This window comes from Clytia hemisphaerica, unplaced genomic scaffold, assembly GCF_902728285.1.
Source record: "Clytia hemisphaerica strain Z4C2 unplaced genomic scaffold, Clytia hemisphaerica genome assembly, whole genome shotgun sequence".
Classification (NCBI taxonomy): domain Eukaryota; kingdom Metazoa; phylum Cnidaria; class Hydrozoa; order Leptothecata; family Clytiidae; genus Clytia; species Clytia hemisphaerica.
In genome coordinates this window covers 320,905-344,369 of record NW_027104500.1, presented here as the reverse complement: position 1 = coordinate 344,369, position 23,465 = coordinate 320,905, and the positions used below count along the sequence as shown (strand labels likewise).

Below are 23,465 nucleotides of genomic sequence, written 5' to 3'. Positions count from 1 at the left end.
AATTATGTTCTATGATGAAACCATGGATAGTAACCGAAGATTAAGCTATCAAATGCAGAGACACTCGTTTAAAGACACAATCTGAAAACAGTAGTATGTGCAGTGTAATAGAGGTGTCACTGAAAATACCATTAAGTATAATTCACTTTCTGCTCTATCTTTTCTAATAGTTAGAGTAGGTGGAAAGTGAACAAAAAGTTAGCAGTTGCAATCTTTGTTTTGAAAAAGATTGAAAACAGTCAATGCGAGCGATGCCTGATTATTCACTTTTTTTGGCGTCAATAACCAGTTTTAGCGATTTTTGTGATCGTGATGAGAGTAATAAATTTCATCGTCGGGACCGGATGAGGGCATGAGAGAGATATATAGTTTTCCCCTGTAGTGAGAAGCTTGTTAATAAACATTTTTAAGAACAAGGAAAGGGGAAAGCATGATTCTTTGTCAGTATTTTTGAGCAATTTTAATTTTCGTACGTCATTTATCTATGAGTATTTCTGCCTTTGGTGAGAATTGTGTCTTCAGCAAAGTGTGTATTTGGCTACCATTTCTTCGAACACAAAAGTGAAAGAAGGAAGTCTATAGTATTGTCATCCTTCTACTTTAATCCTAATAATACATTTCAATTCAAAAACTAGGTAGTCGGTGAAATTAGATGCGAGTGGATTTGTCTGTTTTCTATTAAACGTGACTAAATATAAGTCTTCCTTCAGTTGTACCGTACATTCATCTTAGTTGTAGAAGGTCATTGGTTTAATGACTGGATTACCACGGATTATTTTACGTTCGTTTTTTGTCATATAAATGGATTAGGATGGTCTAACATCTGCGAAGACTTTTTGAGGAACCTTTCTTATTCAAGTCACGTATAAGGAAAGCTTTCGAATCGAATCTCAAAAGGATGGTTCATTTAGCGCTGTCGACCTTTTAACCAAAATAGACTCTTTTTTTATTATTTTTAGCCCATACTTTCAGTCTGGTCCCTTCGGGTGTTTTTGCACTTTTTAAAGGTAAATGAAAGATATAAGGGTTGAGAACCAGTGTCGAAAAGCAGGTGAATCTTTCTAGGCGCTATCAATTCTTAATCATTTTCAGTGTTCTTTTTTTTTCTCAAACAATCAGTGAAATTTCATATGTTCTCTTCTTCATTCACGATTCTGCTTCTATATGAAAGATGGTTTGAGATATACATTTTTAATATTTTATTTTTCGCTCTTCTTCTCTTCTCTCACGTTCCTCTTATATTTTGAAGAAGAAATATTATAGTATTGGATTTAGAAAATTTTTCATGCGAACAAAAAATCTTAAAATTTGAAAAATAAAACAATATTGGAGAAATTGATGTTTAAATGGCAGAGCAGGAAAATACAGACGGTTTGCTTGATCAAACGAAACTGGGAAGAAACGAGCTAAAATTGAAACGGTAATATCTGATTGGTTGATGGTTTCTTAAAGAATTATAAATACTCTGTGGTTTAATTATTGTAACAGCTTAATTGAGATACATAGTTTTTAGAAATTACTGACTGTCCACTCTTGTATATAGACATTCTTCACATTGCAGATGTGTGTTCTTCGTAATGCAAAAGCCCGGTTGAGGGGGTACTAGGTTTGCGAGATGACGCGTATGTCAAAGCCTAAGTTTGAAAACCTTTGAAAGACTGAATTTCGAAAATTTTGCTCCTTTTTTGACGTGTTTGCGACCTTTGGCAACATTTGTTTTCCTCCTTTGAAAATAATGTTTTTATAATCAACACACCCCTGTTTCACTGAACCGGTCAGCTTTTTTTACAATAAATAGATACTTCTTACCCAAATGGTCGTAAATTGAAGCCACTCCTTCTTGATTAATCCTTCTATATGGCATGGTTAATTCTCACTTTGTTGATCAAAGACTATTTACTGGGGAATCGAAAATAACCTCAAAGGTGGCTGATGAAAAATCCTCAAATTACCAAAACAATCAACAAATCTGAATAAAAAACATCAAATAAAAATCTTAATTCTGGTAAAGCCCCTGTATGATCCTTGGTACAGCTGATAAATGCTTACCACGTTCAGTGGCACATCAACGTACCCTGTTTAAGGGGCGTTTACCCCATTATAGGATAAAAGGAACCCTGTGTGTGGTGTGTGTTTCATTAGGTAAGAATCTTGTGAATGTTTCAAGGAATAATTGCTTCATCCTTTGAATTATTATCATCAATTACTAATCTAAACATTAGTTTCGTGTATGACAATCAGTGTTGATTAATTCAAATTATTCAGAGGTAAAAAGGATGTATTTCTCTGGAAACTCATCATTTTTTCGCTCAACAGTTTATATGTATTGGTGAAGGTCTGAACTGAAATATCGGTTATTCGTTGTATGCTTGTATCATTTACCAATGTGAGTAGCTCAATTTTTGCGAGACATGCTTGGCAGTACTCTAGAAGTAGGAAGCCCAGCTGGCAAACGTCGTTTTAGCGTTACATGAAAGTTAAGGACGTCAGATTGACGTTGATATAACTTTCTGTACCATCTTGAGCACAATTTTATTCGAGTTGAGGAAATTTCAAAAGTTGAAGTATTATTAACGGAAGGGACTAGAAAACATTGTTTGAGTTAAGGAGACATTCGAGTTCTAGATGTTCGAGTTAAAGAGATTCCGCTGTATATCTACAATCACCCCTGTGGTAGTCGGCAGTAGAAAGTATTTTCCTAGACTCTTCATGTGTTTTTTATCACTTAAAACCTACACGTTTTTTTTATAAGGAACACATGGGCAAGCGAAATCGTCGGCCTTTTCAATACACGTCAGATCTGAATCTGACGGTATTCCAAAAAACATTAGACGTATTATAGAGTAGTATGGTTGTAACATGATATATAATATACTATTTAAAAAAATATTTCGCCTGCCTATACATTGCGAGCTTGCCACACGTTTATAAGGAGCTCGTCGAGGCTGAAAATGGTCCAAAAAATAAGGAATGGTTAAGGAACTGGTCAGGCTGAGAATAAGAAACTAAGTTTTAAGGAATCCAATTTTTGCGAATCCAAACTTAGTAGCTATGTAAAAAAGGAACTTGATAAGGAACTTTGATGTTGAAATTCTCTGTAAAAATAAGGAACTCCAGGCTCAGAGCAAAGTTAAGGTTCCTTATAAAAAAAAACGTGTACCAAAACTTCAGAGTGTGGTTTCAGTTCTCTGGGGCTCCGCATCTATTAAGGTCGGAGGCTTGAGGCTAAAAGGAGGTATAAGAACATTCAAAATTTTTGAAGTCTTTGGATGTTCTTAGCTTTTTGAGTTTTAAGCCTAAAAATATTTTTAACATGTTCTTATTTTCACCATTTCGTGAGTATTTTTTGTCCATTTTCCTAAGAAACCGGGTGTTTTAGAGTTCGCAAATCCTGGCTATTTATCGAAGCCTTTTGTTCTTATATAGTTTGTTCATGTTTGTTCTTATAATATGACTGCACTGATTTTAGCTTATGATATGAAAGACAACCAAAGAAATTATAGAAGCAATGCTAGAAAAAAATGCGGGGAGACTAATCCTAGCTTACTCTCGGCAACGTCATAACTGTGTTTTTCATTCAATAACCTTTTTATAATGTTGTTATAACGGTCGCCACCACCCACCACACCAAAAGAATCACTTTTTCAGGTTTATTGGTTTTTATCTCAAAGCGCAATCTCTCCTGTAATGAAGCTGAAAACAAGATGCCTGCCAAGTTTCTTTATCTGTTATAATTTTCTTGTCTGCTTTTTACGTAAAAATTAAATAGGCTTTCTTAGAAAAGCTTTATATATTTTTTAAAGTTAAGTCGATTTGTATGATAATTTTCTCTTTTTGTAGCAGACTGCTCTTCTTTAAAAGTTTTGGTTGGTGTTCATTCACTTCATATGTTTTATAGATGGTAGAATGACATTCATTTATCATGTATTTTAGGAGAGGACCACGTCTTTGGCACAAATGGGTCGGTTTATGTCGTCGTATCAACCATTCTCTAGAGAAAGTCTTTACAAATCTTGGTTACATCATCACAAAGCGACCGAATTTGACCATCATTCTTGGTGTGCTTATATCCTTAGCATTGATAGGTAAGATGTTTCAAATATTTTTAAACCCCTGTCACACTGTCCATTTACTCACAACATGCGTGAATTCGAAAACGCCGGATACTTTGAATTAATAAGTTGTGGACTGTTGTCTTTTTAATCTTGAAATTCATCCTCTTTATGTTTTGTCAAAAATGAGGCTTTCAATACCGGACCCTTTAAAATACAGAAAGATTTCGTCAAAAGAAGCTCTCCAAAAAGTTCATCGATTCATCTACTAAAAAGACATTGATTTTGTTAAAGTTAACTTCCTCTTTTCCCAACACATAAGGTTTGTTTTGTTTAATCATAGTACTACTTTTCGACTTGGGAAAAATCTAACTGTATCGTCGATCTTCAGCGATTCCGCCATTTAAAAGGGTGGAAAGGTATCCCGTTGCTCATTTACAAATATGCATTTCTTTATCAAACAGGTGGATTTGCTCGATACAACCTCATCAAACGAGCTGAAGATCTTTATTTACCAAAGAACAGCGAAGCCAGTAAAGATCTTGATCGAGTCGAAGAAAACTTTCCAATGAGTTTCAAATCAGAGTCGTTCATCATTCGGCCTAAAGACGCCAATGCGCCATTATTGACGGAAGAAATTTTCAAAGAAGCGTTAGAGATACACCATGAGATCATGAATATTCCAGGTTTAACAGATGTTTGTATAATGAACGAACGGTTGAACACGTGTGCTGTTCTATCACCGTTAGAATTTTTCAATTTCAACATCTCAAACATTCAAAACGTATCACAGAGATTACATCAAGTGTTAAATGATTCTAAAGTTCTATCAAGTGATGGTCGACAAGCGTATACGAACTTCCCTTACTATTTCTCATATTTCGAAACAACTTTAACAACCCAGGGCATGCAAATCGTAAGAGCTGACGCTTTGAAGACCGACTATTTTGTAAAAGATCCGTCGAGTAAAGGTATTTATGGAAAGCTGGAAAGTTTCGAAGATAAATACGTTGATATCATGTCCAGAAAGGAGAGAGAGCTTGACAACAAAGGTTTAATTCTTCTATACAATTTTGGACGAAGCATTGACATCTCAGTTAGTGACTCAACACAGAAGGACATAATTTTAGTACCTGTGGCTTTACTGCTGATGGTTATATTCTGCGGGCTGTCATTAGCCCGATTCAGGAACCGAATACTTGGCCATTTCAATTTAGCACTTGCTGGTGTTCTAATGTTATTCTTAGCAATCGCTTCTGCGTTTTGTTTTATCATGCTTATCGGAGCACCGTACATCGCATTCGCTGGAGTCTACCTTTCCTTGTTCTCGGGGTTGGTATCGACGATATATTTATTATCATCGATTCCGTCGATCGCCAACATCCATCAATCAAATCGAACACCAGAATTGCCAAAGCTTTGGGTGAAGTTTGCGCCTCTATAACAATGACTACTTTAACGGATCTTGTAGCTTTTTTTGTTTCCATGGTGACTGATTTCCCAGCAATCCGATATTTTTGCATGTATGCAGCATTTAGTATCACTTTCTGCTACATCTTGGTTATCACCGTGTTTGTGGCTTTGTTGTCATTTGACGTGAAAAGGATTGAGGCGGGACAGTTCGATGTCATTCCATGTGTTGCCAATAATAAAGAAACGACCGAGGAGGTCTGGGAAGAAGCAGGTGAATCCATGATTAACAAGGTATGGAACTATCTTTTTATATCTGATATTTTTTTTCTTTATAATATAGGTTACACGGTACACTAACGAACAAATAAGACGAAACACTACTGACAAAAAATAATGTCTGATATACCACTGTTTCAAAACACCTATGGGTTTTCTCGTATCAGGGCTACAGTTTTCGATTCCGGCAAGTTTTCAGGTCAGAAGCACTCACAGAAAAAATGAAAATATGATGATAAGTTTGACTACATCTTTGGCTGAGCAAATAAAAACTTATGTTCAGATTATCTTTTGTTAATTAAGTTTTTAACCAGAGAAAGATTTCACTTTAGGCAAAAATAAAAAATGTAGTGTTTCCGGAAACCGGTCAGGTGAAAAAATATAATTTTCTGATCCGGTCGCAGACTTCGTTAGTAGTTGATACATTAGTATTCAGGGCTTGCTTCATACTGTGTGTACATAAAAGTTATCTTTAAAGTTCTATTTCAATGATCTTAATTTATCAAAAATAGCAACAACAAAAAATTTTCCGGCCGGCCGCATGAGTGCTTTTTCCTTCACCCGCATTCCGGAAACACTACATTTTTTTATTTTTTTACATTTTCGCCTTACATGTAGAAATAAACTCAAACGAAAAATCATATAAAAGTGTAACGCTATTCTACTTTTTCTCAATTCCAGCTGATCACGAAATACGCAGAAGTATTGATGCTGAAACCCATCAAAGCCATTGTCATCATCATTTCAATTGGGATGACTGCATTCGGAATCTACGGTGCAATCAATGTTGACCAAAGCTTCAATCAATTAGTGTTGGGTCTTAAAGGATCAGCATATGTCAAATACTTCGGTTATTTTGAAACTGGTTTCCCCAGTGGAATCCCAGTTAATGTAGTTTTAGATGCACCTTTGAACTACACAGATTCATCTTTACAGCAACAGTATAGCAATTTGAGTCAGATTGCGATTGATAACAATTATATGGAATCACAAACGTTTAACTGGATGCGAGATCTCCTCAGTTGGAGTAAAAACGAAAATATCACAGCTTCAGGCCGTCATTTTTATCCATCCTTATATCTCTTCTTGCAAGAGAACCAACATTATTTAGTTGATATCAAATTTCATAAAAATTGGTTACAAGATATGTTAGAATGGTCAGTCGTACGGCAAAAGTTGGTCACTGTCGATAATTTCTACCAGAATTTAGAACAGTTTCTAATGGAGACTCCACAGATAAGCGCTTATATGAAGTATAATTTCACAACAGACTCGTTTTTATTAAGATCCAATACGAAAGAGACTTTCAAAACCTGTGATGGTGAATGCTTTTTAATCAAAGCATCAAGGTTCATCATCCTTACCAAAGCTAATCATTTCTCCATCTATCGAAGAGACGCTATGTTGTCACTACGTGAAGATTTGAGAACGAAAACAGATTTACCGGTATACGGTGTTTCATATAATTACATATACGTGGAACAGTTTGTGGTTATTCTACCAGATACTATACGTAATCTGGCTATTTGTGCATCCGCCATTTTGTTGATCACACTACCCTATTTAGTAGATCCGAAAGTGACCTTTTTTGTTTTTTCGGGATTTGTATGTCTTATGTTCGAGCTGTTTGGCGTCATGTATTTATGGGACGTTTCACTGAATGCGATTTCTATGATAATAATCGTCATGGGGATAGGGTTTTCAGTTGATTATTCTGCTCACATTGCGCATGCGTTTGTCATTTGTAATGAGAAGACATCGGAGAGACGAGTCATCTATGCTATGAGAACGATGGGTGCAAGTGTCACAATGGGAGGTAAGATGAATGAACTAACCCATTTCGGTAGAGTTTTTTCCAGCCAGTGGGGGTAAAAATAATGGACTGAAACTCAGTGATATTGATAGACTCTCATGCTTTTTTTTATTCAAATTCCATTGTTCTAAAGCCAGTGGGATGGAAAAAATCACACAATTTTTTTCAGTTAGGAAAGAATTGTTGTATATAATTCTCCACTGGGGGCGATATTAAGGCGAAGTTGGTGTGTATTACAGCCCTTAAATCTCGTTAAAAAATTCACTCACTTTAGTCTCTGAGGAATTGGTTCCTGAAGGTCTGTATCGCATTCTTTATATGAATCTTAATTAGTTAATCAACTTGTTTTTTTGAATCTTAGGTATATCAACATTCGTGGGAGTGGTAACAACAGCTTTTGCACAAAGTGAACTTTTCAAAATCTTCTTCAAGATGGTTTTTGGGATTGTTGTTCTTGGTTTGATTCATGGCTTGGTCTTCCTGCCCGTCTTTCTCGCAGGTATTTTTCTCAATGATCTTTATCTGGTCTTAAAAATCTTTTTTTTGCATTTAATGTACAAGAGTTTGGATCCCGTGTGGATAGACTAAGACTATGTTTAGATGTTATGGCTCGAAACGAGACTGTCGCAAAACACTTTGTGGGTACCAAAAATTTGAAACAAAGCAAAGTGGATCGAAACAGCTATACTCCAATATTTTCGTTGAAACGGAACTGCTGCGTTTTCTTGCTCCTAAACGTTCCAAAATCATAATATGAACACTTCCTATCTGAAACAAAATCCATACCGAAGCGATGCTAAACCGGTCACCCGAAAGCCCCTTGCTTAATCTAAGCACTGAAGTGTTGGAATTTTCCTTAAAAAACTTTGACTTGAAAAGAAAATTTCCAAAAAATGCATTCTACTAAGAGCTAATGGTAATTATATTGGAACCCTGAATTTTTTTCTTGAATGACAATATTTACCATTCGTTATCTTTTGTTTTTCAGTTTTTTGCAACTATAATGTTCCAATGACCGTCGAAGTTGATGAAGAAGAAGAGAACGGAAATCTTTCGCCCAAGAAAAACAAAATGAATGGAGAAGAAGAACTTTTGACTATGGAAGATATTCCTGATACTGATAAAATGTTATAGTACACTGTCCATCATAGCATATACGTTTGTATAAGAACAAACTATATAAGAACATAAGGCTTCGATGGTCAAAATGTTAAGAATAAGTTAAGATCATATTAAGGTCTTGTGTACTCTAAAACACCCAATTTCTTAGGAAAAAATGAACAAAAATACTCCAAAAATGTCATTTAAGAACGTTTTTAGGCCTAAAACTCAAAAAGTTAAGAACATCCCAAGGCTTGAAAAATTTTGTGTATACTATTTCCTTAATTTTTCTGAGGAAGAAGACTTGACTACAATCAAGGTCATAATATTTGAGAAAAAAGGGAAATCCACCGGGAAGTTTTTGAACCACAATCGATTTGTAAGTGCTCTAAAGTAGGTTGGAAGTGTAGAGTTTTAACTCTGAGTTTTAACATGAGACTTAAGACTTAGGACCTTAGGATCTGAGGATCCAAAAGTTCAAAAATAGTCCAATAAGACTCAGAATATAGCCTGGAAGTCTGCCAACCCCTCCCAAATTGAAATATTCGATTAAATTAAAAAGATAGCCAAAAATCGACTTTCTCGCCAGAACTTTAAATCTTGAAAAACGTTAAAATAGCCAAAATTCTCAATATATTATGACCTTGATTGTCTTTGGAAATCAAAAATGCCAAATTCTGCTCTGCTGGGGGTCTAATTTCAAACTTAAGTCATATTTCCCGGTTAAAAATATCCCTTTGTTCGGTTTAACAGCCAAAAACTTTTAAAAAATTGAAAATTTTCTCAAATATTGGCATTTTTAGATTTCTGTAAACGGGACCTTATCAAAAAGTGAAATATTTCACCAAAAACTGATTTTGACCTATTGAAAATGCTTCAAAATGGTCGGAAAAGGGTTATTTTTCAAATTTTTGGGGTTTTCTCCTAATTTTAGACCCCCCGCAGAGTAGAAATCGGCATTTTTAATTTTCAAAGACAATCAAGGTCATAATATTTGAGAAAAAAGGGAAATCCACCGGGAAGTTTTTGAACCACAATCGATTTGTAAGTGCTCTAAAGTAGGTTGGAAGTGTAGAGTTTTAACTCTGAGTTTTAACATGAGACTTAAGCTTAGACCTTAGGATCGAGGATCCAAAAGTTCAAAAATAGTCCAATAAGACTCAGAATATAGCCTGGAAGTCTGCCAACCCCTCCCAAATTGAAATATTCGATTAAATTAAAAAGATAGCCAAAAATCGACTTTCTCGCCAGAACTTTAAATCTTGAAAAACGTTAAAATAGCCAAAATTCTCAATATATTATGACCTTGATTGTCTGGAAATCAAAATGCCAAATTTCTGCTCTGCTGGGGTCTAATTTCAAACTTAAGTCATATTTCCCCGGTTAAAAAATCCCTTTGTTCGGTTTAACAGCCAAAAACTTTAAAAAATTGAAAATTTTCTCAAATATGGCATTTTTGATTTCTGTAAACGGGACCTTATCAAAAGTGAAATATTCACCAAAACTGATTTTGACCTATGAAAATGCTTCAAAATGGTCGGAAAAGGGTTTTTTTCAAATTTTTGGGGTTTCTCCTAATTTAGACCCCCCGCAAGTAGAATCGGCATTTTTAATTTGCAAAGACAATCAAGGTCATAATTTGGAAAAAAGGGAAAATCCCCGGGAATTTTTGAACCCAATCGATTTGTAAGTGCTCTAAAGTAGGTTGGAAGTGTAGAGTTTTAACTCTGAGTTTTAACATGAGACTTAAGACTTAGGACCTTAGGATCTGAGGATCCAAAAGTTCAAAAATAGTCCAATAAGACAGAATATAGCCTGGAAGTCTGCCAACCCTCCCAATTGAAATATTCGATTAATAAAAGATAGCCAAAAATCGACTTTCTCGCCAGATTTAATCTTGAAAACGTTAAAATAGCCAAAATTCTCAATATATTATGACTTGATTGGCTTTGGAAATCAAAATCCAAATCTGCTCTGCTGGGGTGAATTTCACTTAAGTCATATTTCCCGGTTAAAATATCCCTTTGTTCGGTTTAAAACACCAAAAACTTTTAAAATTGAAAATTTCTCAAATAGTGGCTTTTTAGATTTCTAACGGGCCTTAGCAAAAAGTGAAATATCACCAAAAACTGATTTTGACCTATTGAAAATGCTTCAAATGGTCGGAAAAGGGTTATGTTTCAATTTTTGGGGTTTTTCTCCTAATTTAGACCCCCGCAGAGTGAAACGGCATTTTAATTTTCAAAGACAATCAAGGTCATAATATTTGAGAAAAAAGGGAAATCACCGGAAGTTGTTTGACCACATCGATGTAAGTGCTCTAAAGTAGGTTGGAAGTGTAGAGTTTTAACTCTGAGTTTTACATGGACTTAAGCTAGGCTAGGAACTGAGGAGCCAAAAGTTCAAAATAGTCCAATAAGCGCAGAATATAGCCTGGAAGTCTGCCAACCCCTCCCAAATTGAAATATTCGATTAAATTAAAAAGATAGCCAAAAATCGACTTTCTCGCCAGAACTTTAAATCTTAAAAACGTTAAATACCAAAATTTCTAATATATTAATGACCTTGATTGTCTTTGGAAATCAAAAATGCCAAATTCTGCTCTGCTGGGGGTCTAATTTCAAACTTAAGTCATATTTCCCGGTTAAAAATATCCCTTTGTTCGGTTTAACAGCCAAAAACTTTTAAAAAATTGAAAATTTTCTCAAATATTGGCATTTTTAGATTTCTGTAAACGGGACCTTATCAAAAAGTGAAATATTTCACCAAAACTGTTTTGACCCTATTTAATCTTGAAAAACTTTAAAATAGCCAAAATTTCAATATATTATGACCTTGTCTTTGGAAATCAAAAATGCCAAATTCTGCTCTGCTGGGGGTCTAATTTCAAACTTAAGTCATATTTCCCGGTTAAAAATATCCCTTTCTTCGGTTTAACAGCCAAAAACTTTTAAAAAATTGAAAATTTTCTCAAATATTGGCATTTTTAGATTTCTGTAAACGGGACCTTATCAAAAAGTGAAATATTTCACCAAAAACTGATTTTGACCTATTGAAAATGCTTCAAAATGGTCGGAAAAGGGTTATTTTTCAAATTTTTGGGGTTTTCTCCTAATTTTAGACCCCCCGCAGAGCAGAAATCGGCATTTTTAATTTTCAAAGACAATCAAGGTCATAATATTTGAGAAAAAAGGGAAATCCACCGGGAAGTTTTTGAACCACAATCGATTTGTAAGTGCTCTAAAGTAGGTTGGAGGGGTAGAGTTTTAACTCTGAGTTTTAACATGAGACTTAAGACTTAGGAGGACCTGAGGACCTTAGGATCTCAGGATCCAAAAGTTCAAAAATAGTCCAATAAGACTCAGAATATAGCCTGGAAGTCTGCCAACCCCTCCCAAATTGAAATATTCGATCAAATTAAAAAGATAGCCAAAAATCGACTTTTTCGCCAGAACTTTAAATCTTGAAAAACGTTAAAATAACCAAAATTCTCAATATATATATTATGACCTTGATTGTCTTTGGAAATCAAAAATGCCAAATTCTGCTCTGCTGGGGGTCTAATTTCAAACTTAAGTCATATTTCCCGGTTAAAAATATCCCTTTCTTCGATTTAACAGCCAAAAACTTTTAAAAAATTGAAAATTTTCTCAAATATTGGCATTTTTAGATTTCTGTAAACGGGACCTTATCAAAAAGTGAAATATTTCACCAAAAACTGATTTTGACCTATTGAAAATGCTTCAAAATGGTCGGAAAAGGGTTATTTTTCAAATTTTTGGGGTTTTCTCCTAATTTTAGACCCCCCGCAGAGCAGAAATCGGCATTTTTAATTTTCAAAGACAATCAAGGTCATAATATTTGAGAAAAAAGGGAAATCCACCGGGAAGTTTTTGAACCACAATCGATTTGTAAGTGCTCTAAAGTAGGTTGGAAGGGTAGAGTTTTAACTCTGAGTTTTAACATGAGACTTAAGACTTAGGAGGACCTGAGGACCTTAGGATCTCAGGATCCAAAAGTTCAAAAATAGTCCAATAAGACTCAGAATATAGCCTGGAAGTCTGCCAACCCCTCCCAAATTGAAATATTCGATTAAATTAAAAAGATAGCCAAAAATCGACTTTCTCGCCAGAACTTTAAATCTTGAAAAACGTTAAAATAAGCCAAAATTCTCAATATATTATGACCTTGATTGTCTTTGGAAATCAAAAATGCCAAATTCTGCTCTGCTGGGGGTCTAATTTCAAACTTAAGTCATATTTCCCGGTTAAAAAATCCCTTTCTTCGGTTTTTTAACAGCCAAAAACTTTTAAAAAAAATTGAAAATTTCTCAAAATATTGGCATTTTTAGATTTCTGTAAACGGGACCTTATCAAAAAGTGAAATATTTCACCAAAAACTGATTTTGACCTATTGAAAATGCTTCAAAATGGTCGGAAAAGGGTTATTTTTCAAATTTTTGGGGTTTTCTCCTAATTTTAGACCCCCCGCAGAGCAGAAATCGGCATTTTTAATTTTCAAAGACAATCAAGGTCATAATATTTGAGAAAAAAGGGAAATCCACCGGGAAGTTTTTGAACCACAATCGATTTGTAAGTGCTCTAAAGTAGGTTGGAGGGGTAGAGTTTTAACTCTGAGTTTTAACATGAGACTTAAGACTTAGGAGGACCTGAGGACCTTAGGATCTCAGGATCCAAAAGTTCAAAAATAGTCCAATAAGACTCAGAATATAGCCTGGAAGTCTGCCAACCCCTCCCAAATTGAAATATTCGATTAAATTAAAAAGATAGCCAAAAATCGACTTTCTCGCCAGAACTTTAAATCTTGAAAAACGTTAAAATAGCCAAAATTCTCAATATATTATGACCTTGATTGTCTTTGGAAATCAAAAATGCCAAATTCTGCTCTGCTGGGGGTCTAATTTCAAACTTAAGTCATATTTCCCGGTTAAAAATATCCCTTTCTTCGGTTTAACAGCCAAAAACTTTTAAAAAATTGAAAATTTTCTCAATATTGGCATTTTAGATTTTCTGTAAACGGGACCTTATCAAAAAGTGAAATATTTCACCAAAAACTGATTTTGACCTATTGAAAATGCTTCAAAATGGTCGGAAAAGGGTTATTTTTCAAATTTTTGGGGTTTTCTCCTAATTTTAGACCCCCCGCAGAGCAGAAATCGGCATTTTTAATTTTCAAAGACAATCAAGGTCATAATTTGAGAAAAAAAAGGGAAATCCACCGGGAAGTTTTTGAACCACAATCGATTTGTAAGTGCTCTAAAGTAGGTTGGAAGGGTAGAGTTTTAACTCTGAGTTTTAACATGAGACTTAAGACTTAGGAGGACCTGAGGACCTTAGGATCTCAGGATCCAAAAGTTCAAAAATAGTCCAATAAGACTCAGAATATAGCCTGGAAGTCTGCCAACCCCTCCCAAATTGAAATATTCGATTAAATTAAAAAGATAGCCAAAAATCGACTTTCTCGCCAGAACTTTAAATCTTGAAAAACGTTAAAATAGCCAAAATTCTCAATATATTATGACCTTGATTGTAGTTCAGAAATATTTTTACATATACAGTATGTGGCCCCCAAAACGGCGATCAAATTTGAAATTTGTCTCAAATCTAGAGGAAAAGAGATTTTACAAATTTTTTTTCTGCATGAAAACCTTTAACATCTCTACTTTATTCCTGGAAGTTTCTTTTTCAAAATTTCAATTTTCATTTCAACAATATTTTTAATCGGTTAAAGATATAGTAGCTTTTTCTCCCCAAAAACGGAGGTTTGAAATTTAGCGATTTCTCGAGAGTATCTTTAAGATAATACAAAATTTTGACCATAGTTTATTGAAATATGATTGAGAGGGTTTTGGGCATAAATTTATTTGATAAAATTTTTACAGTATACCCCCTGGTTGTCAAAATGCAGGTTTGGGCCCCCAAAACGGAGGTGTAGCTAAAATCAAATTATTAAGCCCAGTGGTAATAGGGGGAAAAACTATGACACATATTTGTGTTTTCCCATAAATTTACGACCCGAGGGATGTAAAATTTATGATTTTTTATGAAATATTTCAAGATTTTCGATTTCCAAAGTCCAACTGAAAATTTAGAAATTTTCAAAATGACAATTTGATTTTAACAACGTCCTAATCAAGTTTTTGAAAACAATCTCTCTTTTGAAAATAGTTCCATTCATGTATGGAATAAGCTGTGAAAATTTTAGAAAAAAAGCTTAACTGAAACTGAAAATATTAAGCTTTAAAGATATTTTTCTCCTATATTTTGCAAAAAAATGATAGAATTTGCCGTTTTTGCTGATTCAGCTAAAAATTTTATATATAATGTTAATTTTTTGTTATAAACTATTAACTCAAGGTGATAGGTATAGAATTCCAAGATTTTTTGTTTTTTTTTCAAATTTAGCATTTTTGTCAATGCTGATTCTAGGGCTCCAAAATACTGGTTGACCTTCAAGATGCTATATCTTTTACCCAGCCTCTAAAGTCACAGATGTATTTGCATTTTCTGAACGGCATTAGGTGTAGAAAGTTTCCTATACCCCGTTTTCATAACTTATTTTCAATATCCAAGGAGCTAGAGTGAGTTATATACAATTTTTATCTAATTTTGGTGTTAAAATATTTCCTTTAGACGCAAATATATTATTTTGAATCCGTCTCAAATCAGCAAAAACATGCTCATTTTTAAGTATAACCATCATTCTTTCAAAATAAACAAAAATCGTTTAATTCTGATAAATCTACAAGTCAGAATATTCATTTTAATGAAAACCTCCGTTTTTTGGGGGCCGTCTCTGTTTTGGGGGCCATATACTGTAACCAATTCAAACTTAAAATGAAGTCTACTTTGCTCGAACAACAGAAATATTCGAATTAGGAGTATTAACCTTTTTTGGTCTGAGTATAAAACTAAGACGCAACGACTGCAAAACAAAGTCACTTCATTGGTTCAGTATCGGTATTCGAGCTATAAAATGATAATAAAATTTACGTAAATTTCCATAGTAACATATTATTTATATTCAAACATTTTCACCAGTTTTAAAATCAATGAAAGTGCAACCAATTTCTTTTTTATCTTGATCATAAACGATTGAAAATATCCGATATTTCCCCTGAAAAAAAAGATATCAAAATTTAGGCATAGTTTAGACTGGAGTCGTTCATAATGCGTGTAATACAGTAGTATAGGCGTTATATGATAATACGATTATTGTTACGGGATTTAGTTTGTATAAACCTGGAAAATTTGTTCCCTCCATTACTTTTTGCTTTGTTTCTACTATGTCTGAATTAGTCGTCTAGCTTGCTAAACTAGGCATATTTTTTTAGTACTTTCACGAGCAGAAATTTTCGCAATTTTCGCGAATTTTAACCCTTTCCGCGAAAGTAATTTTTAAATTCTTGAAAGGACCAATTGCGAAAACCTCTTGATAAAATGGAAAATCTGTAAAACTTCTAACTTAAAATCAAATGCAAGATTTGTGGCACTTCATAGCCTGTTAAGCCTCAGAAGTCATAAGAGTAAATTTTCAATCCAATTCAAGAATTATTTGTCCCTCTAAGCCATATTTTCGTGTGAAAAATTTCATCTTTTTGTGTTGACTCACGAAAGTTTATGCTCACAAAAAACATTTTTCGTCAAATTCGCGAAAGTAAAAATGTCGTAAATTTCGCGATTTCTCGACAAGTTTCCGCTTGCGAAAGTTTGCACGACTGAACATACAAATAAAGTTGTGTGCCAGATCTCAATATAGTGTCATTATTTCAGTTGTTTAAAGCTTTTTGTTTTTGGCAGTGGAAAGGGGTTCATTTAAGTAAATATTCTATTACCTTTGGAATATAAGATGGCAACTTTGCAACATCTTCTATCACCAATTTGTAACCTAGTTGTAAAAGAGAAAAGGGTATATAATGTATCGCGAGCACTGGAGTTGAGTATGAACCTTAATTGCAGTTTCTCAATCTCTGCAAAGCAAAATCTTTTTGCTTAATACGTCGTCGCAGTGTAATATTCAGAAATTGTGACACTCACGGTACCTATTATATAAACATTTGACTCAATTTCTCCAAATTGACCAAAGAATTCTCATTGGGTCACCGAGACAGGGACTTTATAAAAAAAAATTGTTGTTTGTGGACTACAAAGTATCTGACCAATGAGGTCTAGCCGAAAGCTAGAGTCGAATATTCTACTTCAAGCGTACAAACGCGAGCAGAAACTTTCGCGATTATATCGTGAATTTTGGCCTTTTTCGCGAAAGTTAATGTCTTTGAAAATTCTTGTACGCGTAAAGTATGTAGGATTTGAAACCATTTATTTCCTACATAAGTTACACGAGCCGTGCATTTCCCTAAAACACGTTTGATCGGGAATAATTTCTGACCTGCTTTGATAGGACACGAGTACGGTGTATCTAACAGTTTAGCTTCTTCACACATATCTTTGTTTTTGGACATGAAAAGTTCATCATTGTAAAAGACTTCCATTTTCACTGAAGATGATGTAATCTCGTATTCTGAAAGAAGGAGAAAGAACAACATATTGCAAGAATTTTGGATTATTTCTATCTTTTTTGATCTAATAATTATACCTCTCCACTTAAAAATTAGTGGGAAAAATCTATACAAAAATTTAAATCGTTAAATAAACTGTTCGAGTACATTCGGTAATCACTGCTGCTCACCCAAATAGCGAAATTGAAAGTATGAAAAAAATTGAAAACCTCGAAAAAATAGTTAATAATCGTTTAAAATAGTATATTCACATGAAAGAAGGACTAGGGCGTGAATCCAAATAATGATAAGTTCATGCTGGAAGCTTTTCTATATGAATGGGTGGGCTGCGTAGGAATGATCAAAGTTGGTTGACCTTAACTAAAGTAATTACTTGTTGGAAATATAATTTTGAGTGACTATACATAAATTTTTAAAGAATTTCCTGAAAATTTGACAACGAAGAAAAAAAATATTCTAAACCCTGATGATTTCAAATACGTTCAGATTTTTTCTTCATATTTATATCTCTTTTGAGTCAATAATTATAGCTCCCCCCTCGAGCCGATAAAAATTATCTTTCCAACGAGCTTTTACTCTAAGCTGTTTCTGTTACATCTTTTTTTTTTATAAGCATAACGCTTTTAAGCATATGATTTGCAGATTTCCTAAGCATAGCCTGAGCATATACGCCAGCCTGAAATATTTTTCACGTGGTCAATCTTTTTATCTTCAAAAAGGTTTGGAAGTGGTCAAGTAATAAAAGACACTCCACAACTAGCCACATTCCACTGTTCCAAAAATCTGAACGCCTTTTGAATCGAATGTTAACAAAATTTCAGAAATTTTATAAAAATTGGGTTGGGTGAATCAAAAGCATAATAATTCATAAGCATATAATAAGCATATGCTATGCCTGGATGTGTTGAAAGCTTAAGCATACTCGAGCCTGACCAAGGGGCATACACTTGCTTATAAAAAAAAACATGTATTAATACTATAGAGGACATAGAGGTGCCAACACTTATTCATAAAGTTGGTGAAACTTTAATAGTAGTTGGTGAAACTTTAATAGTACATCGTCACAGTATAGATATATGTACGGTGGTGTAACAGTAAGGAAAGGTGATCCATTGGCTCATTTCTCTCTAGTCCCCCGCTGGGTATCCCCAATAGAAGTGAAAAACATTAAATTCAGAAATCTTACTGTAAGTTTGATTGAGATATGATTTGATTTGAACTCCTTCTTTGCCATCTGGTTTAGGTTGAAGAACGACTTTACCAATTTTCGTTCGTGTAGTGTTGTCTGTAAGTAAAGTGAAACAAGTACGTGTAGAATTGGACTGAAGTTGTTTTTAAAAGGTGGCATACAGAAGTGTCTCCATAAATCGAACGGTCAGTGGGAAAACGAAATTGTTAGTTATTTATTTTAATTTGTTATTTATATTAGTTATTTATTTTTTCACTAGCTGAAAAAAATCCCACCGGGTCTGTGAGAAGGAGTTGTATTTATATATGTACCGGGTGCGCCACAAAAAAGTTTCTCTCTTTGAAACTAATTTTCTCAAAATCTAAAATTTCTAAAAGAACCACTCCTATTTCATTGGAAAGAAGAAAGATAAACTTAAATTTTGATTGGTCATTTATTTAATTCGATTCATTAGATCAAAAGTTATGCTCAATTGAATAAAAAAGTTACTTTCAGAAAGTGCTCGAAAACGTCAAAAATCGACCATTCAAATTTTTACTTTAAATTTGGCAATTGCAATAGCCTTTACATAATTAAGAGCATTTTTCCGTAACAAAACTCATAAATTTTGAAACGAAAGGGTCGAAAGGGTTTAAAATCCTCATCAACATTAATCTTATTTGGTTTTACTGGAATTTTTCTTGGATTTTTGGTTCTAGACTGGATAAAGTGTAAGGCTGGATCTACCTCGAAACCCATATTTGATGTATTTTTATGAATTTTACCAAATTATTTTGCCTTTTTCGACGAATTTTCTTCCTTTCATTGAAATTCAACCTTATTTTAAATAACTTCAACCTTCCTTTAAATAACAAAAGGTCATTTAGACAGCTAATTATCATTTTTAATGACTGAAACGAAAATACTGATATATCATATAAACCATGCTTCTGTTTAATTTGATAGGTCGATTTTTAACGTTTTTGAGCATTTTCTGAAAGTAACTTTTTTATTCAATTGAGTATAACTTTTGATCTAATGAATTGAATTCAATAAATGACCCACCAAAATTTAAGTTTATCTTTCTTCTTTCCAATGAAATAGAAATGGTTCTTTTAAAACTTTAAGATTTCGAGAAAATTAGTTTTAAAGAGAGAAACTTTTTTGTGGCGCACCCGGTAGATTATAAAGAGTTCAGATCAGGAAAACTTAAAAAAAAGAGCTTATGAAGAAAAAACTTTCACGGTGCCAACGAATTCATTCGAGTTAAGGAGACGTTCGAATAATAGAGGTTCGATTTAAGGAGACGTTCGAGTAATAGAGGTTTGAGTTATGGAGATTGTACAAGTAATATAAGTGTTATATGATAATGCAGTAACTGTTACGGGATAACAGTGGTTTGTATATAGACTCTAATGATGTAACCATACCCTAATATCTTGAATTCAATTGTCTCGCCTACTCAACGAAGCAAAAATCGCTCTAGAAAATTAGTCTAAAAAGCGTTCTTATTACTTATGATTTAAGAGCCAGCGAATCCAGGGTCAACGTAGTAAAAATAAGATAAATAGCCTAGTAGTAAGAAAATTCGAGCCCCAACAAAAATTTACTGGTTCTTATAAAAAGAGTGTTTAAAGCTATAAAAACAAAATACCTAAAAGTTTACATGTTCAAAATAAACAAAAAATTCCTTAAGTAACTTAGTTACACTTATGAGTTGTGAGAAATCAATAAATGCACTCAAAACAATACAATGATCGTATCGCGTCAACAAAAACATAGATTTTCGTGTTATTTAAGTAAAAAGGTCATCATAACCTTAAACCGGATTTCAAAGTTACTTCGCGCTAATAATTATCAAAAAGAAGTAAAAGCGATAAAAGAAACATATATTCGACTCCCCTTTACTCGATTTTATATAATTCAAATATTATAATTCGAAATCTGAAGCCCCGTCGTAAAATTTGTTCTATAATTCGGATCTCTCCGTAATTCGATTAAATTAGATTCCTAGTTCGAGTTCGGAATAGCGAGGATCAACTGTGGAGCACCTCTAATACTGACAAAGCAGAATGAACAAAATGATTTCTCGAAAATTCGTTTTCGGATTCTAAGAAATTCCATTTATAGAAGCTCGAATTAAAGAGATTTTACTGTACATCATAAAAAATGATATCTTTTAAGGGTACGATTGAGAAAATGAAAGGATAAAATGCTTACCACAATGGTCATAAATATCTCCAATAGAAGTCATTGCCGTTTGTTTAATCATCCATTCATCCCATACATTTGTCTTAATTTTCTTATCATCCGTTTCACCGACGTTGTTTTTCCCGCCAAAATTCAAAAATCCAAGTATCCCTTTATTTCCAATCTTGTTGCCGACCACTTTTCGTGCATGTTGAACGTTAGTTTGAATAGCAATTAAAACGTCCGCGCGGTAGAAATAACGTTCGCGTAATACGTAGCCGACTAGTACAAGCACAGCGACGGCTATACCGACGATAGCTAGTTTACGTTTAGTGAAACATCCAGTGGGTGTAGGGGTACCTTTCATTTTAATAAAATAAGTTCCAGTACTACTTTCAACCATTAAAGTTCGATTTTTGAAATCATACAACCTGAAAAAGAGAAGACCAATTTTCACCTCTATTGAATTCTTTAGTAAGATGTCTCTATAACACGAACACGCGTGAGGAACACAAATACAAGGGTTGCAAAATTATAGCAGTGCAGTCAAAACATGTGATTACTCGAAAAAGTTCACGTGATTTTATTCCCATGTTACTTTGCTTTACAACTTACAGCTGATGACTTTATTAGCGTCAATAAATTCGAACCAATCAAAAATAAATGTCATGTAACAAGCACATAGAAATTTCGAGTAAAAGCGTGATTATTTTCTCCAGACTTTAATTTTGCAGCCTGTGTATTTGTTCGAACTTTGGAATTTGGTTAGTAAGGCATTGTCAACTGAACTCCACTGTATACCATTTTTCCAGAATTTTTTATACTATGTAATCATCAACTTCGGACAGTTCTCCTACTTGTTGAGACCTGTGTACTAATCTTACAAGCAATAAAATGTACCTTATTACACGAATATTACTAGCCAAGTATTCAACGGCCTTGAAATTAACACGCAAAAAATTAACACGAATTTCATTTTCTTTTTCAAGGACACCACGGCTGGTTTTAATTAAGGGGGTTTTTATTAACACAAAAATTTTTCAATTCGTGTTAATAAAATGACTAGTAATATTCGTGTAATAAGGTATTCAATGAGTACTGTATGAATTACCAGTCAGTCAAACAAAAACTATGAGATTCCCTCCCGATCGATTCCCTGTTATTAGCGTGAACAATAGAATTTAAACACCCATCCATTTAAAATACTGCAAGAGATTTGCTACATTAAAATTTCGCTGTCTCGTTCTAATCTTCATTTCCAGTATCTGTAATTTATATCACAGTATGAACAGTTACTACAGCAAGTTACTTTTCTGAAGCCAACAATTCTATACATTTTTGTTATAAGAGCAAACTATATAAAAACAAAAGGCCCAAAATATTAAGAACAAGTTAAGACTCTAGAACACCGAATATTTCATGGGAAAATGGACAAAAATAATAAAAAAAATGGCAAAATAAGAACATGTTAAAGAACATTTTTAGGCTTGAAACTCAAAAAGTTAAAAACATCCTAATGCTTCAAAAATTTTGGATGTTCTAATAAAAAAACGTGTATCCCACCACCCTCCCTTTCCAGTTACTACGTACTGTATCTGTAGTAACTGCTTTTAACAAAACTCGAAACTAAACACCACCCAAAATAAGTGTGGTAGTGTCATATTCCTAAACAAGTTTAATGCCTTTCAACAAAATCATATTCTGTCTTGTTATTACTACATGAAGAAAGCAATACAGAACTGTTGATGAAGGCTAAAACCCACCTTTCCAAAAGAAAAAGTATAACAGCTGAACCCAAAACTAGCAAAACCAATCCAAAGAAAAAAATATACGAACAAAATCAATGGTAAAGATCATTGATGGAAATAGTTTAAAACAAATACTCGAATACTACCACTATCCAAGCCTGTCACTTAGTACACATCCATCAACCCAATGAGATAACCATTTCCATCCGACGTACACATTAAAAACGACAAATCCAATAAAATGACAAATCCGGTAACAATATTGTAAGGGTACATATACGTAGCTCAGTTTCGACACACAGACATAATGTATCAAAACGTTTCCGCGTGATAACCTTATATACCCTTCAACATACCACACGAATAAAGATAATGTAAACATTAAAATCAATGAGAAAAACATAAAAAAATCAACGTGAAAACAATCAATCATAAAAAGGGGAAATACTCTACAAGTAAATAAAGGTTGATGAAAATCATCTACGGAGGAGTTCGCCTTCTAAGGTCCTTCGATGGTATCTGATACTTTTTTAAAACACTCCATCTCTTAGCATCGTTTGCTGACGATGACATAGTCTACACAATAGACAGCTCAAGGCTTTTAGGCCTTACTCTCGAAGAGTAGGAGTTTTACGCTCGAAACGAAGGAAGATATGACGTAGCCTAACGATGAAATGTCTGTATATAAAATGAAGCCAGGTTCAACTATAATAGATTGAAAATGACTTTATCAATCACTGCGAAATTTTGATAAACCTCTTTTTATCAAATTCACCTGAAATACACCCTAAAGAGCAAATCGGACCCTTGAGTTTAAAACCTGAAGGGCTAAAGAAGAATCTCCAACCTTTCCCAGGCAAGAAAAAGTGAAGCCACTTATTTCCCATCCAGAACGCGCTGTAATAATGACAACAGATTGTATCTAGCGGTTTCTTTGTTTTGAGGACTGTAATTTTTGAAATCTAGCGATAGATTTTACTTTCAACCCAGCGCTTGTAAAAAAACCACGCGCGGGGCGTTCTGGATGGCAAATAAGTGGCTTCATTTCCCATCCAGGAGTCTCGAGTCTAGCCCTTCGGGCTTGGAAGTCAATGCTTCGGACCACTAAAAATTCTCATATTGATCAATTTCTCCTTTAACCACCCATTTTTATTGATATCATTGT

At 33.9% G+C, this 23,465-nt stretch overlaps 1 protein-coding gene and 1 pseudogene across 1 annotated transcript; one reads left to right on the top strand and one right to left on the bottom strand.

Moving 5' to 3' along the window:
* Positions 1-1,259: 1,259 nt before the first annotated feature.
* LOC136821771 (NPC intracellular cholesterol transporter 1-like) lies at positions 1,260-8,688 on the top strand (annotated as a pseudogene).
* A 6,929-nt stretch (positions 8,689-15,617) lies between these two features.
* Positions 15,618-20,988, bottom strand: LOC136821727 (uncharacterized). The gene is made up of 5 exons (XM_067077940.1): positions 20,583-20,988; positions 18,381-18,479; positions 17,065-17,196; positions 16,511-16,563; positions 15,618-15,792 (listed from the first exon to the last, which is right to left on the bottom strand). The coding sequence occupies exons 1-5, from the start codon at positions 20,953-20,955 to the stop codon at positions 15,700-15,702; spliced, it is 750 nt and encodes a 249-aa protein (XP_066934041.1). The 5' UTR covers positions 20,956-20,988; the 3' UTR covers positions 15,618-15,699.
* Positions 20,989-23,465: the final 2,477 nt, after the last annotated feature.